A 13270-nucleotide genomic window follows, 5' to 3' on the forward strand; every position below is an offset into this window, starting at 1 on the left:
AATAAATAAAATTTTTAGTAGAATAATTAATTTGTTCTTTAATAGTAAGGATTAAATTTATTTATTTTTTTAATAATAGCAAATGCAATTCGACTTTTATTATTCGGATTTTATGGCACTTTCACTTAGTTTCATGTATTTTCAAAATAAATAGGAAAGAAAAAATATTGTAGAGGTTCTTGTATTAAGAGTTAGATTATATTTTATATTATTATTTAAAAAATATTTAAATTAGTTTTTATATGTTGGATTAAATAAATATTTTTATTTTTAATAACTAATATGACTTACAGAATAATAGACTGTTAAGCATAATATGTCATATGTATATCATTTTGATGTATATAAATTAGTTTTTAACTGTATAAATTAATAATCTTTAATCAAATTAATTTACTCTTTAATTTGAGATATAATAACTAATTTATTCATTTTCTAAATAAGAGAAATAAAATGTAACCCGCATTAAATTTTAATGCGTAAATTTATTACCAAGAACTGATTATGACATTTATCTAATGAACAAAAGGCAAGCGATTAAAAGGAAGTCCTTGAGCATTAAACATAAAAAGGACGCAAGTGGGCTGACACAACGAGTTTTTCTCTCTGTTCATCAACGAACATTGTCCTTTTCTGTCATACTTCTTTCTCAATGTCCATATTCCATTCACGCAACTTGTGTGGCAAATTCTAGTCGAATAGAGCCAAAGACAAGGTGATTGAACATGAGAAACAAAGACCAACTCGTGTAACATGGGAAATGTCACGTACTTGCTTGAAAACTACAGAAAATTATTATTTTATTACTATGATGCAAAAAACATGAATGTGCATCAGGTTGTCCAATAATACACCTATATATTTGCACTGTAAACACTATAATAAACTTTTTAAAAAAAGTGTCAATGTATGAGACATATAATTACATAAACTTGATTTCTCTTTCGATTTACGGGATTGATGGTTTTCCCAGACCTTAGAATGAAAAGTCCCCTGCCTCATGATCTGGAGTCTTATACCCGAATCCCGATTCATCGCTTGGTCGCCGTTTCACAACACTTGCCCTTTGTACTAACCTCACTAACGCTTGCACGACCTCAGACATGGGAGGTCGAAACTCGGGTTCCGGCTGCAATAAAACAAACAAAATAAAAAAGTCAATAGTATGTCGTATGATCGTGTTCTTCACTTGATACTTTATGTACACTAGTAAGTTCCTTTACCTGAACACATAGAGCAATGATGTCGGCAAAACGCGACAGAGATTTTGCAGGATACATGCCATTGAGTGTAGGATCAACCATTTTTGCAAGGGCATCGATATCGTGTAGTTGTGGAGTGGCCCATCGGACAAGTGACTGTTCTGATCTCACCCTTGAACTAGCACAATGTAACGAAATTTTTAGTAGTGTAACAATGGCAATATATAAAAGAGCATTAGCTAGGCAATGGGTTGTACCTGTCTAGTGGTTTCCGACCAGTTAGCAGCTCCAACATCACCACCCCGAAGCTATACACATCACTCTTTACGGTATATATTCCCGACAATGCAAACTCGGGAGCACTATAACCAAATGAACCAACCACCTGTGTTGAAACCTGCCGCTCGGTATTTGGATTAAGAGCAGCTAAGCCACAGTCGGACAAGTGCGGATTGAGTTCATCGTCAAGTAAAATGTTTGCCGACTTGAAATTTCTATGTACAACTGAAGGCAAGCACACTTCATGCAAGTACCTGAAACAATGGTTCGTCAAAAACAGATGAGGGATAGAGAGACTGAAAACAATCGTACACATATAACATACTCTAAAGCCCGAGCAGTGCCGAGTGCCACTCTGACACGTGCATTCCAGCTTAATGTCTTGCCACCGTCATCGGAAAAGTGCAGCATATCATGAAGGCTACCGTTGCCTACATATTCATATACCAAAAGACGCTGTCCATGCTCGGCACAGTATCCGGCCAATGTAACTATATTAGGATGTCTCAAACGTGACATATTGGAGATAGCTTCTAGAAAATTGTCTTCCTCTTGTAATGATAATGCAGCATTGTCTATTTTTTTAATAGCCATTGCCTAAGATCAAACAACGTAAAGAATCATTAGTTATCACAGTGAAAAACGATGTGTTGTTTAAAAAATGAAGCTACCTTTCCGTTTGGAAACTCGGCCTTGTAAACACGACCGAGTGAACCTTCGCCAATAAGGTATTCTTGACTGAAACTATTTGTTGCTGTTTGTAAAGCTGCGACGGTATATGATGTAGCGGTGATCGGTGACTTCATTCTGTTTAGAGATCCATTTTTGGAAATCCTATCGACTGTTGTCACCTTTTCTGCTGGTGGGGGTTTCAAATCTATAACGGCAGCAACACTTTTCACTCTCTGCTCTTGCATCTCGGTATGTCCTGTAAAAACGAAGCATAATACACGTCCAGCATCATTAGTACACTCAATGCAAAGCAACATTCGGTTTCACGGGTTCAAGCAATATTTAAAATATAACAATTTCACTAACATACCATCATTGAAGCCAGCTGAAAAACTTCCCTTTGAAGCTCTTGCACCGCTCACCTTCCTTTTATTTTTATGAATACAGAAAACAACAGCAAGTAGTACAAGGACAAGTAGCAACAAAGAACCAAGAACAATGCCTACAATTTGTCCAGCCGATGGTCCCTTATCTGAATCTGAAGATTGAGCATCGGAATCGAGGGATTTATGAGTTCCTGGTCGAGTTTTATGTTTATGACGAGATCTACCAGGTGGAGGTGGACTATATGGTAGTGGCAGAGGAGCAGGTCCATTGGCAAAGGAATTCCCATCATATCTGTTTCGTATTTTTTATAGCAAAGTCAAACATTTGCATAAATATCGAAAAATTTATATTGGCAGCAATGATATACATTGAGACTTACATAAAAGTCGGGAGTGAAAAAAGCTCTTGAGGAATCCATCCACTTAAATTGTTGTTGGCAACATTTCTGTTTCAGAATCTAGGATACATAAGAACATACAAGAGAACATGTAGACCAGACAGCAGTACACGAGAAAAGTTAAACTTACAGAGTGTTCAAAGGTAAACCCGAGAGAACATTAAGAGAACCGGAAAATTGATTGTTCTGCATATACCTGCCACAAGTTCATCAATAGAACTCGGTCACGCTTTATAAATATCTGAAACCCATTTTTCCTTTTGTTTTAGCTCTTAATGAAGCAACACTTACAGCGCCGAAAGAGTGGTCAATGAGCTAAATGAAACAGGTAGATCCCCACTAAAATTGTTGAAGGAAATATCCCTGCATATTAACAAGGAAACCGAATCTTATTCAGCATGGAAACAAACTACGAGTACCTATAATAATATGGTTTAATGTTATTAAGGTATTATACATAGAACAAAACCAATAGATTATAATAATACAAAAGATTGAGTTCTCTTACAAGGTCCCGAGGTCGGTAAGATTAGCAAAAACATCTCCAACTGAAGGGGAAAGTGAATTATGGCTTACGTTCCTATAACATGAGGATTTAGGATTAGGAAAACGAGAGGAAATTCGATTTGCCACTCGACTGTGAGATATATAACTTACAGGTAAGTAAGAGTAACCATAGTGGAAATGGAATAAGGAAGACTCCCACTTAAGTTATTACCTGCAACATTCCTGAATCATATAACAAATAAACCATTTTAACATTTAGCTCAAAATGAACTCATTATAATGATAGAAACAAAACGAATCAGAGACATTACAGGCTCGTAAGATTCGGTGGCAACTGATACGGAATCATGTCATGAATGTTGTTGTTACTCAAATCACTAACATAATACAAAGAAAAAAAAGGTAAATTAACTAGTTAGATGATTAATAAAAGAGAAACCTTCTCCATATATTGAAAACTCAAGCAATGAGACCATCTTACAGTGTTTTCAAGGACATGAGATCATTGAGCAAGTATCCCATAGTTCCAGAAAGTCCTAATCCAGAAACGTCACTGTTAAACAAATAACAACACCAATTAATGAACCAAAACTGATCAAGAAGGTACAAAATTCCAAAAAACCGAATAGATACATTCTAAAAATATGTACTTTCATACATGGAAACAACAGCTGAGCCTTCACAGGCAACACCTTTCCATGATTCTTCACATGGATCATTACCATCACTATTCCAATTTGTTAACTCGGTAGGACTGTTCAATGAAGTGTATAAAACCTGAAGAGCTTGAACTGCAAACAAATAAGTAAACAGCTTAATAACAAAATCCCATGTTCCAAAATCATAAATCAAATACAGATTATATTGAATTAAATCTTCCATCTATATGATAAAATGTCACCTCACCATAACCAAATATAACTAAAACCCAGAATTTGTAGCTTTCTTTTGCTATTGTATACTATAAAAAGTATCACATATTCCCCAAAAATAACAATATCACAAAATCAAAGCAAAATATTCATTTTCTCCCTTCTTTTCCTCACATTTTCAAAAGATCATACAACAAATCAATGAAGCCAATGCCAAAAAAAGAAACCCAAAAATCTAAAAGAAAAAATTACCATCGGTAGAATCAGTGAAACATTGAGCTGGAATGAAAACAGAGATCACCAAACCGACTAAGATTAACTCAGTAAGAAACAAATGAGTCATGGGAAGAGAAAAAGCTTTGTTAATAAAACCCATTATCGGTAGCTTCATTTCTCTCTTTGGGGTGTGGAGAAAGTGGTCGTCTTTTAGTAGTAATACTAGTGATAGTAGTTTACACTTTACAGTTGATTTTGAGCAGTGTTTAGAGAGGTGAAAGATCAGGTGAGGTGTAACATGTGATAAATAACCATGGAGGAGCAAGCAAAGGTGAAGAAGAAGGATGAAGATGAAGTGAATGTGAAGAAGAAGAAGCTGTAGTTGTTGGGAGGTTCAGTGGTTGGGGACATCGCCATTAAAGGAGGAAAAAAAAAAGGTGAAAAGAAAATATATCGATTCGAAGCTTGGGAGTAGTAATGAAGAGAGAGTGTTAGTCCTTTTATATGTATATTATAATGTGAGAATGAGTGTTATGCTTTATTTGTGTCGGCGAAAATTGAAATAAATTTTTTTAAAATTTTAAGGTATTTTGATAGGTGATGCGTTTATCTGGCTTAATTTAAAAATAATCGTGGTAAAATTAAATATTATAATAATAATATATTGTGAAATAAAAAATTATAATCATTAATTAATATTATTTTATTATTTATGATAATTCAATAATGTAATGTTATTGATAATGGGTAAATTTTTTATTTATAAAATTCATTTATTTTATAATTTTAATTCTATTAATATAATATTTTTGGATAATTTAAATTTGAATAAAATAATTTGAATATTGTGATAATTTATTTCAAAAATGTGTTTTTTTAATAAGTAGTTATTTACTAATTTATCATATTCTACCCTCTTTTTTCTTGAAAATTTTAACCTTTATCAAACACGTAACTTAATGAAAATTCAATATTAGTTAAAAAAAATGGTTTATTTTCCTCCGACCCCTAGATTTTTTAGAATTTTGAAATTTGATTATTTTATTTTTTGATTCCGAGAATTTGATCAATTAAAGTTTAATTGATTAAAATTGAATATTTTGGTATTTTAATAATTTAAAATTGTTGACGTGGATAATTTGACAAATTTGTATTTAATGTATTAATTATGTATAAACCGTACTCAACAAATCACAAGATGCCACTTGTTAAAAATATAATAAATATTTTTTAAATTTTGCATTGGTTTAAAGATGATGTGTCGTAATATGATTCGTTGATGGTGTATGAACTCATATCCATTAGTGCATAAAATAAATCCTGATTTAACGAAATTTAATCTTTAATCTTTAGATCAAGGCTAAAATCGAGAAATTAAAAGGAAGATACTAAATTGAAAAGGTACAAAGAGTCCATGGACTAAGAACGAAATGAAACCAAAATTCAATGAATAAATATAGAAAATTTTGGTTCCGAGCAGGCAATGCAAGCAAGGTATGACACTTTCTCAAATTCTCACAACTGTCCCTTTCAAGTTTTTGATATATAATTATATATATATGAATTTTTAATTTAATTTTAATTTTTATAATTATTAATATTATTATTAACCTTACATCATTTTATATTTACATTTTACTTGTACAAATAATTATAGATGAAAGTACATGTAAAGTGTAAAATTGATCAATTTAATCTCTGTACTATTTAAAAAAATTAAATAAAACTAAATTGTAATAGAATTAACAATTTACTGTTTAACAAATAGCATAAAAATATTATTTTTATTTAAAATTCAACTCCAAACAAAAAGAATTATTTACAAAACCATAATTTTTTTTCAAATTATCAACTCTGTTAAACAACAAATTATTTTTTAATGACAGTAAATGTTGACATTGTTGAAATTTAATTTTTATTTAATTCACTTAACAATAGAGAGATTAATTTGATTCAATCCCTATAATAAAAGGATATATGAAGTACTTTTACCAATAATTAAATTAACCTAAAATAAAAATAATAATTTTTTTTCCAAATATGCTTAATTACTTTAATTAAAAATCAAATATCACATTTAATATTAAATATTAAGTCAAAATTGAGATGCAATTTTGAGAGTTATTGCTCATCATTGTCTAGATTGATTTGCTATATTATTTTAAATTCGGCAAAAATACTATAGAGATCATTATATTAGAAGTTAAATTGTATTTTGTTCCTTCTACTAAAAATTAGTAAATTAATCTTTGTATGTTAGATTAAAGATTAAATTGGTCATTTTTGTTAAAAATTCCATCATGTTATATTATTAAAATTTGGCGTAATTGACGGAATAATCAGATAGTAACACTTGACATTTTACATGTACCTCATTTTAACTTACGATAATTAATTTTTAACTGTAAAGGACACAATTCACATTTTATCAGGAGTCTATTCTTAAAGCAATAAAATGTCCCTACTCACAAAATTAAAAATATGAAACTTACCAAAAATGTCATATGCTCAATGTGACACCTTCCTTTCAATGGCTGGTAGGTCATAGGTGTAGCATGAGAAAATTGAACATTGATGAGAAAAAGAAAGATCAATATGTAAAATGCCAAAGTTAAATGGTATAATTCCCCTTGTAGTCCCGCTTAAAATTTTAGAGTTCAATGTTAATCCTTTTTTAGCTTTGATCTAATGAAAATTTACGTTTTTCATCATCCAAATAATTATTTATTCAATTTGGATCATTTTAAAACAAAATTTTTTAGCTTTGGTTCCTCGAAAGGTTCTAGTTTTGTCTCAACAGCATCTAATACAAATTTCTCGAGTCCATCCTTAAAATTGATTAGAACTCAAATGGTTCAAACATGCTATGACTCACTGAAAAAAACTTAAAACTAGTCTTTAAAATAACTCTAAACCTTAAAATGATCGAAGCCATGACTCACTAAAAAAAACTTAAAGCTAGTCTTCAAAATAACTCTAAATCTTAAAATGATCGAAATACGTAATAATATGACTAAAAAATCCAAAAGCAACTCGAATTAACCCTAAACTAAAACCAATCTAAATCAAATTAATTCAAAAAATTTAAAACTCAAAGCAATCATATATATAAAAAAAACCTTAATTATGGTAAAAGTATCATGAAGGTCCCTATATTAAGAGCCAAATTACATTTTACCCTATTTACTCAAAAAATGAACAAATTAGTCCCTATACGTGTTTTCAGAGAGCAAATTGATCTTTTTTTGTTAAAAATTTCATCTTATGCCTAACCGAATAACCAGACAATTACATGTAGTGTGTCGTGTGTACCTCATGTTAACATATATAAACTAATTTTTAATACTAAAAATAGATAAAAATTTTAATAAAATAACTAATTTTTTTATCTAATGTACATAGATTAATTAATTTTTTAGTAAAGATATAAAATATAATCTGAATATTAATACAATAGGTTAATTTTACCGCTAATTTGCCCAATTCACTGTGAGTGCGTGATATAGAAATGTGGATAGTGATGGTCCAAAGTCGGTGCAGGGACCCATGCAAATAAAGGCCCACCCTCCTAAAAGAGGGTATGACTCACTGAGTCAGGGTCCTGATTGAGTGACCAATCAGATTCCCATTAGAGGAATTTATGAAAACGACTAAAATGTCCAGTTGTTTTTTCATGGGAAAACACAAAGCTTTTCCCCTTTTTTATAAATTTGGAAGCTTTTTGGATCCACTACTTTTTTTTTTAGCTTTAAATTATGAAAATCCAATTTTACATAAGGAACCCACCTATTTATTAGTTTTTTACAAATTATATGTCACTGTCCCTCACGGTCTTACCGAACAAAAAAGTCGTATTTTTTTTACTGAGTATTATTAATAATAAAGAATGACGTGTGTTTGGATGCACTGAAGTACACTATCTTCTTATTTATGAGTTGGAGAAGAGTTATAGATAATTTTATGTATTGTGTTAAAAAAAACACAAATATAATCAGGATTTATAATAGAATTGTTTAAAAAAAAGTTGTAATTTTTTGGTAAAAGTATTATGAAGGTCATTATATTAAGAGTTATGTTATATTTTACTTTATTTACTCAAAAAATAGACAAATCAAATTATGTACATTGGATCAAAGAGTTTAATCATATTTAGTGCTAAAAATTGGCGTGGCTAATGTGAAGATTTTACTATTTATAGAATTTTTACAAAGAAAATCTTTGTATTCATATATTTACACGAGAATATTTGATGTATTATTAATAAAAATCTACTATTTCTTCTAATAGTGTTTCTCTTGTGTATCGTAGAACTTAGGGACTTAAAGACAATATATACGGGGTAAGCTTATTGGCTTGGATTTGTTTGTCATTTTCCTTCCACTTTTATTCTTTTTGCAATATTTAATGCATTATGATTTTACCTTCAAAATAAATTTAAATCATGTTCATGAGATAATTATTAACAAAATCTTGATTAACACTAGATTTCATCATACTGCAACATGGGTGAATGAAAATATTTTATATTAGAAAATATATTTATAAAATTATTTTTTTTAAAATTATTATAGGTGGAGTGGTAAGAGATATTCACATGAATTTATTGATATTGTATTCGATTCTCAAATGACGTTTTTCAGTTGTTTTATTAGAAGATTATCTAAAAGTATGAAAATACTAAAATATCATTATAATAATATTAATCACTCTTTAAAATAAAGACATTTTAATAATTTCACATTTTAACAATTACTAATGAATTACAATTAGAGGTCTTGAAAAGCTAAAAAATAAATAAAATTCTAATTTTGATCTTCTTACTACACTAAAATTTAATATTTAAATCCATATTTTAATTCGATATAATTTGATTTTTTTTATTTTTATAATATTAATTATTAGTCTAATTTTAACACAATTAATAATATTAACAAATCAAACTAACCAATAACATTACAAAAATAATAGCATCAAACTATGAAAAATTAAAAATACATTAATTAAAATTAAAATTTATCGTAATAAAAAGACTTCATAACATTTATAATTTTATTATTTATCTATATTTAAAAGTAATCAAAAATTATTATAAAATCGAATTAATAATAATATATTATTATTATTGGTTTAATATTGAGAAGTGAGAAACCAACATGTGTGACTTTGCCCGTGATCTGTCTTAGATTCCTTCAACCATTAAAAAAAATGAAATGTAATAAGGAAAGATCCTAGTCAATGAGCACGCCATTTTGTTACTCAACTTATTCACGAGATCCATAAATTAATTTTTAATCATATCATATTATAATATTATTTTTATATATATTAATAATTAGTACAGAGACGAAATCAGAAAAATTTTGAAAAGTTAAAATAAATTTATATAATTTTTTATGATTGTGAAAATATAATTTTATCATTTTAATAATTTACATGTTTATAATTTTAAAATAATTAAATTAAACTTTTATATTTTTGTTGTAAAAATATAATTTTATTATTATAATTTTAAATTTTATTGATTATAAAATACATAAATAAATAAAATTTATTTTAAGAGAGATGGAGCCCTACCACACTCAATTGGGAAAGTTGATTGTATGTATGTCTATTATATTATACATTTGTAACTAACAAACACACTTGCATTTTTATTACTAGAATCTTCATATATTGCTTTAAAAAAAAATCTTTCTATTTATGTTTATTAGAGTGGTGTGGCTCGGATACTGGTTAATCTAGTTTAAAAAGTTTGTGATGTAACTCACTTATATTAAAGAAATAAAATAGAGGGGTAAAATAGAGAATTCATGGGATGAAGGATCGAGGGCCGAGCCATGTCGCACAAGTTGAATTCGTATAGAACTATACTTCTATTAGACATTGATTATAACAAGGTTGTTTAAACCCGTAAAATGTGCGTAGTCAAAAACCTTTTGTATTGTGGTTTTTCAACATTAGTGAATTTCTCCTCTTCTCCCGGTGATATTTCCCGATAAAGATTTTTACGTAAAATCTGTGTGTTCTTTTTTTTTTTCTTATTGCTTTACGATCATTCCTACTACTATTATTAACGTATAGTATAACAATACATATAAATTTATGTACCATTGGTAAATAAGAATGTGAATAAGGGCATAGTTAAAAGTTTTTTGGGATCGAAATTAAATTATATATTTTCAAGAAAACTAAAATATAATTTTATCATTTTAATAATTTATATTATTATTTAAAAAAAATTAAATTAAAATTTTATCATAAAATACAATTTTACTATATAAATTTAAAATTTTATAAATTTTATTTTACCATATGAGACAAAGACAATAGAAAAGCTTAATCTTTCATATAACAATTATGGATGATCTATAGAGAATGGAGCTTATAATATAAACAAATTATATGGCTCAATTAGTACGGGAGAACAAAAAGTGAAATCTTATGTCTATTAGAGGATGTGGGAGCGTAGGCTTAGCCAAAACAAAACTGACTACTTTATACTCAAAAGTTCTTACACTTTTTAAGGGTTTTTTATTCGGTTAAATTATAATGTGGTCCATCTCCTATGCTTAAATTTAAATTTATATCCTTTAATTAGGCCTATCCAAATTATGACATTATGAAAATGGATGGTTAATATATGTTAAATTAAAGTATATAAATGAGAATTCAAATTCAAGCATATTAGAAGGACCAAAATTAGAAATTGACCTTTTTATTCACATGAAAAACATTGAAATTCGTTAAATAAATAATAATTTAATTAAGCAAAAAAATGGGAATTCGAAACATAATAAGATAAAAACAATACTTTTAAATTTTATTAGGGGTAGAATTAAAAGGGTATATTTATCTAAAAAATTTAAAGAAGTCCCTGTCCTTATTACAAAAATATATGAAAGAAGGTTGACAAGATGTAAAGACCCACCATAATTCATAAACCATACTATTGCAATTATTTTTTTAAAGGAGACAAGAAAATCCAAACCAAAATCTAAGGAGAAAAATTAAGGAAAGAGTAGATTGGTCATAGAAGCCGCTGGATAACGATAAATATAGTAAACCATATTGTCTTGTTTTGTAATATTGCAAATTTTGCTTTGGCTGGCAATGGCAGGCTTGCTGGCAAGCGTCCATCGTTGCACCTCTCATGTCTAATCAATTTATTTACTTCCATGAGATGAAAATATATATAATCATTGCACCGGTTCATTCCAGAATTGGTTGAGTATTGATTTTTTTTTGTTTAAATTGAGTTTTTTTTTTTTAATTTTAATAATTTTTTAATGAAATAAAACTTTAAAATATTTTAATTGAGAATTAAAAGCACTTACGATAATTAGGCCTTTCTATCAATCTAAAAGTCAATTTAGGCGTTAAATGTAAATCAGATTATAAACATGTGTACTTATCGCATAAATATTTTGAATCTAACATGTTTTAAAAATATATATAGTGTCAGTAAAGTTTAGAAGGGCTATTTTCAATGGTAGATTTGGAATTAAGTTTTAAAGGTTTAATTAAAGTTTTTCAGAAGTCTAGGATTTAAATATTAGGGACCTAATAAAAATTTTAAAAGGTTTGATGATATTTTTTAAAATTTTGAGGGACTTAATGATAAATTCTCAAAAATTTTAGGGGGTTAAGGATATCCTAGCCCGATTATTTATGCTATTTCTAAATTAACCATGTAATAAACATGAATGAGTTTATAATTTAATTCATGTATTTTCTTTTTAGTTTTTCAAGGTATCTATTGAAACGAGTCAATGACTCTTATTATCTCATTTAATACATGATTAAGATAAAGATCGAACTCTCAACCATTAATTAAAATTAGAAAAACTCTTACTATCTCACTTAATTCTCGTGAATATTAATCCATTTATTTTAAATATGCTTCCCTTATGCTAACAGCTAAACTAAAGAAATAATTTAATTAAAAAGATATTATTACTTTAAAAACTCAATTAAAACATTTTAAATTTTAAAAATTAATTTAAAATCCGAGTCATAATTTAAATCCTAAAAAAATTCATTTGTTGAACGATGTTTTTCAATTCTTTCATCACATAATAATAATAATAATAATAATAATAAATCACCAATTTGCTTTAAGATTAATTATTGCTTAATTTAGTATTTGAATGTATTATTTTTTATTTATTAGTCTTAACAAGAGCGACAAGACAACGTAACATGCAAAAACAATATTATTTTAGTCACTTTAAACAAAAATAAATTATTGATTGCACTCTAATTTTCCTACAAGACATAACAAGTGACCTAAAAATTAACATAAATAAACCTTACTTTTGTTTCAAATTTACGAATTGTTTTAATAGTAAAATTTCCATGCATAGGTAAAAGGGTTGAAACATAATATTTTATTATAGTAATGTTTTAGATTTATGAGTAAATTATTTGCAAAGAATCAAAACATTTGTCAAATTATATTTCTATATCCAGGGTGGATGTAGTGCGTTTATTTAAAATGAAAAATTTTCATAAATTATAAAATTATATTTTAAACTTTCAAAACGATAAAAATTTAATAATTTTAAAATTATAAATATATAAACTATTAAAATAATAAAATTATATTTTTATTATAATAAAAATATATATAATTTAATTTCCATCCTTCAAAATTATTTCTAACTTTGTTCCTATTTTCTTAAATCATATTTATGGATTCTCCATTGATTATATTCGTGTATATGTGAGTGATATCCACT

The 13270-nt window shown here is 27.8% G+C and overlaps 1 protein-coding gene across 2 annotated transcripts; it reads right to left on the reverse strand.

The window, feature by feature from the left end:
• Positions 1-783: 783 nt before the first annotated feature.
• Positions 784-5010, reverse strand: LOC107925304 (protein STRUBBELIG-RECEPTOR FAMILY 8). 2 transcript variants are annotated; one of them, XM_016855959.2, is made up of 15 exons: positions 4569-5010; positions 4103-4235; positions 3926-3997; positions 3756-3821; positions 3595-3666; positions 3446-3517; positions 3229-3300; positions 3068-3133; positions 2920-2985; positions 2524-2831; positions 2153-2409; positions 1807-2078; positions 1460-1735; positions 1224-1380; positions 784-1129 (listed from the first exon to the last, which is right to left on the reverse strand). In XM_016855959.2, the coding sequence occupies exons 1-15, from the start codon at positions 4705-4707 to the stop codon at positions 977-979; spliced, it is 2181 nt and encodes a 726-aa protein (XP_016711448.1). In that variant the 5' UTR covers positions 4708-5010; the 3' UTR covers positions 784-976. The 2 variants fall into 2 exon arrangements, with proteins under 2 accessions (XP_016711448.1, XP_016711449.1); XM_016855960.2 differs by lacking the exon at positions 4569-5010 and having other exon boundaries at positions 4095-4220.
• Positions 5011-13270: the final 8260 nt, after the last annotated feature.

Source organism: Gossypium hirsutum, chromosome A10 (genome assembly GCF_007990345.1).
Source record: "Gossypium hirsutum isolate 1008001.06 chromosome A10, Gossypium_hirsutum_v2.1, whole genome shotgun sequence".
Taxonomy (NCBI): Eukaryota; Viridiplantae; Streptophyta; class Magnoliopsida; order Malvales; family Malvaceae; genus Gossypium; species Gossypium hirsutum.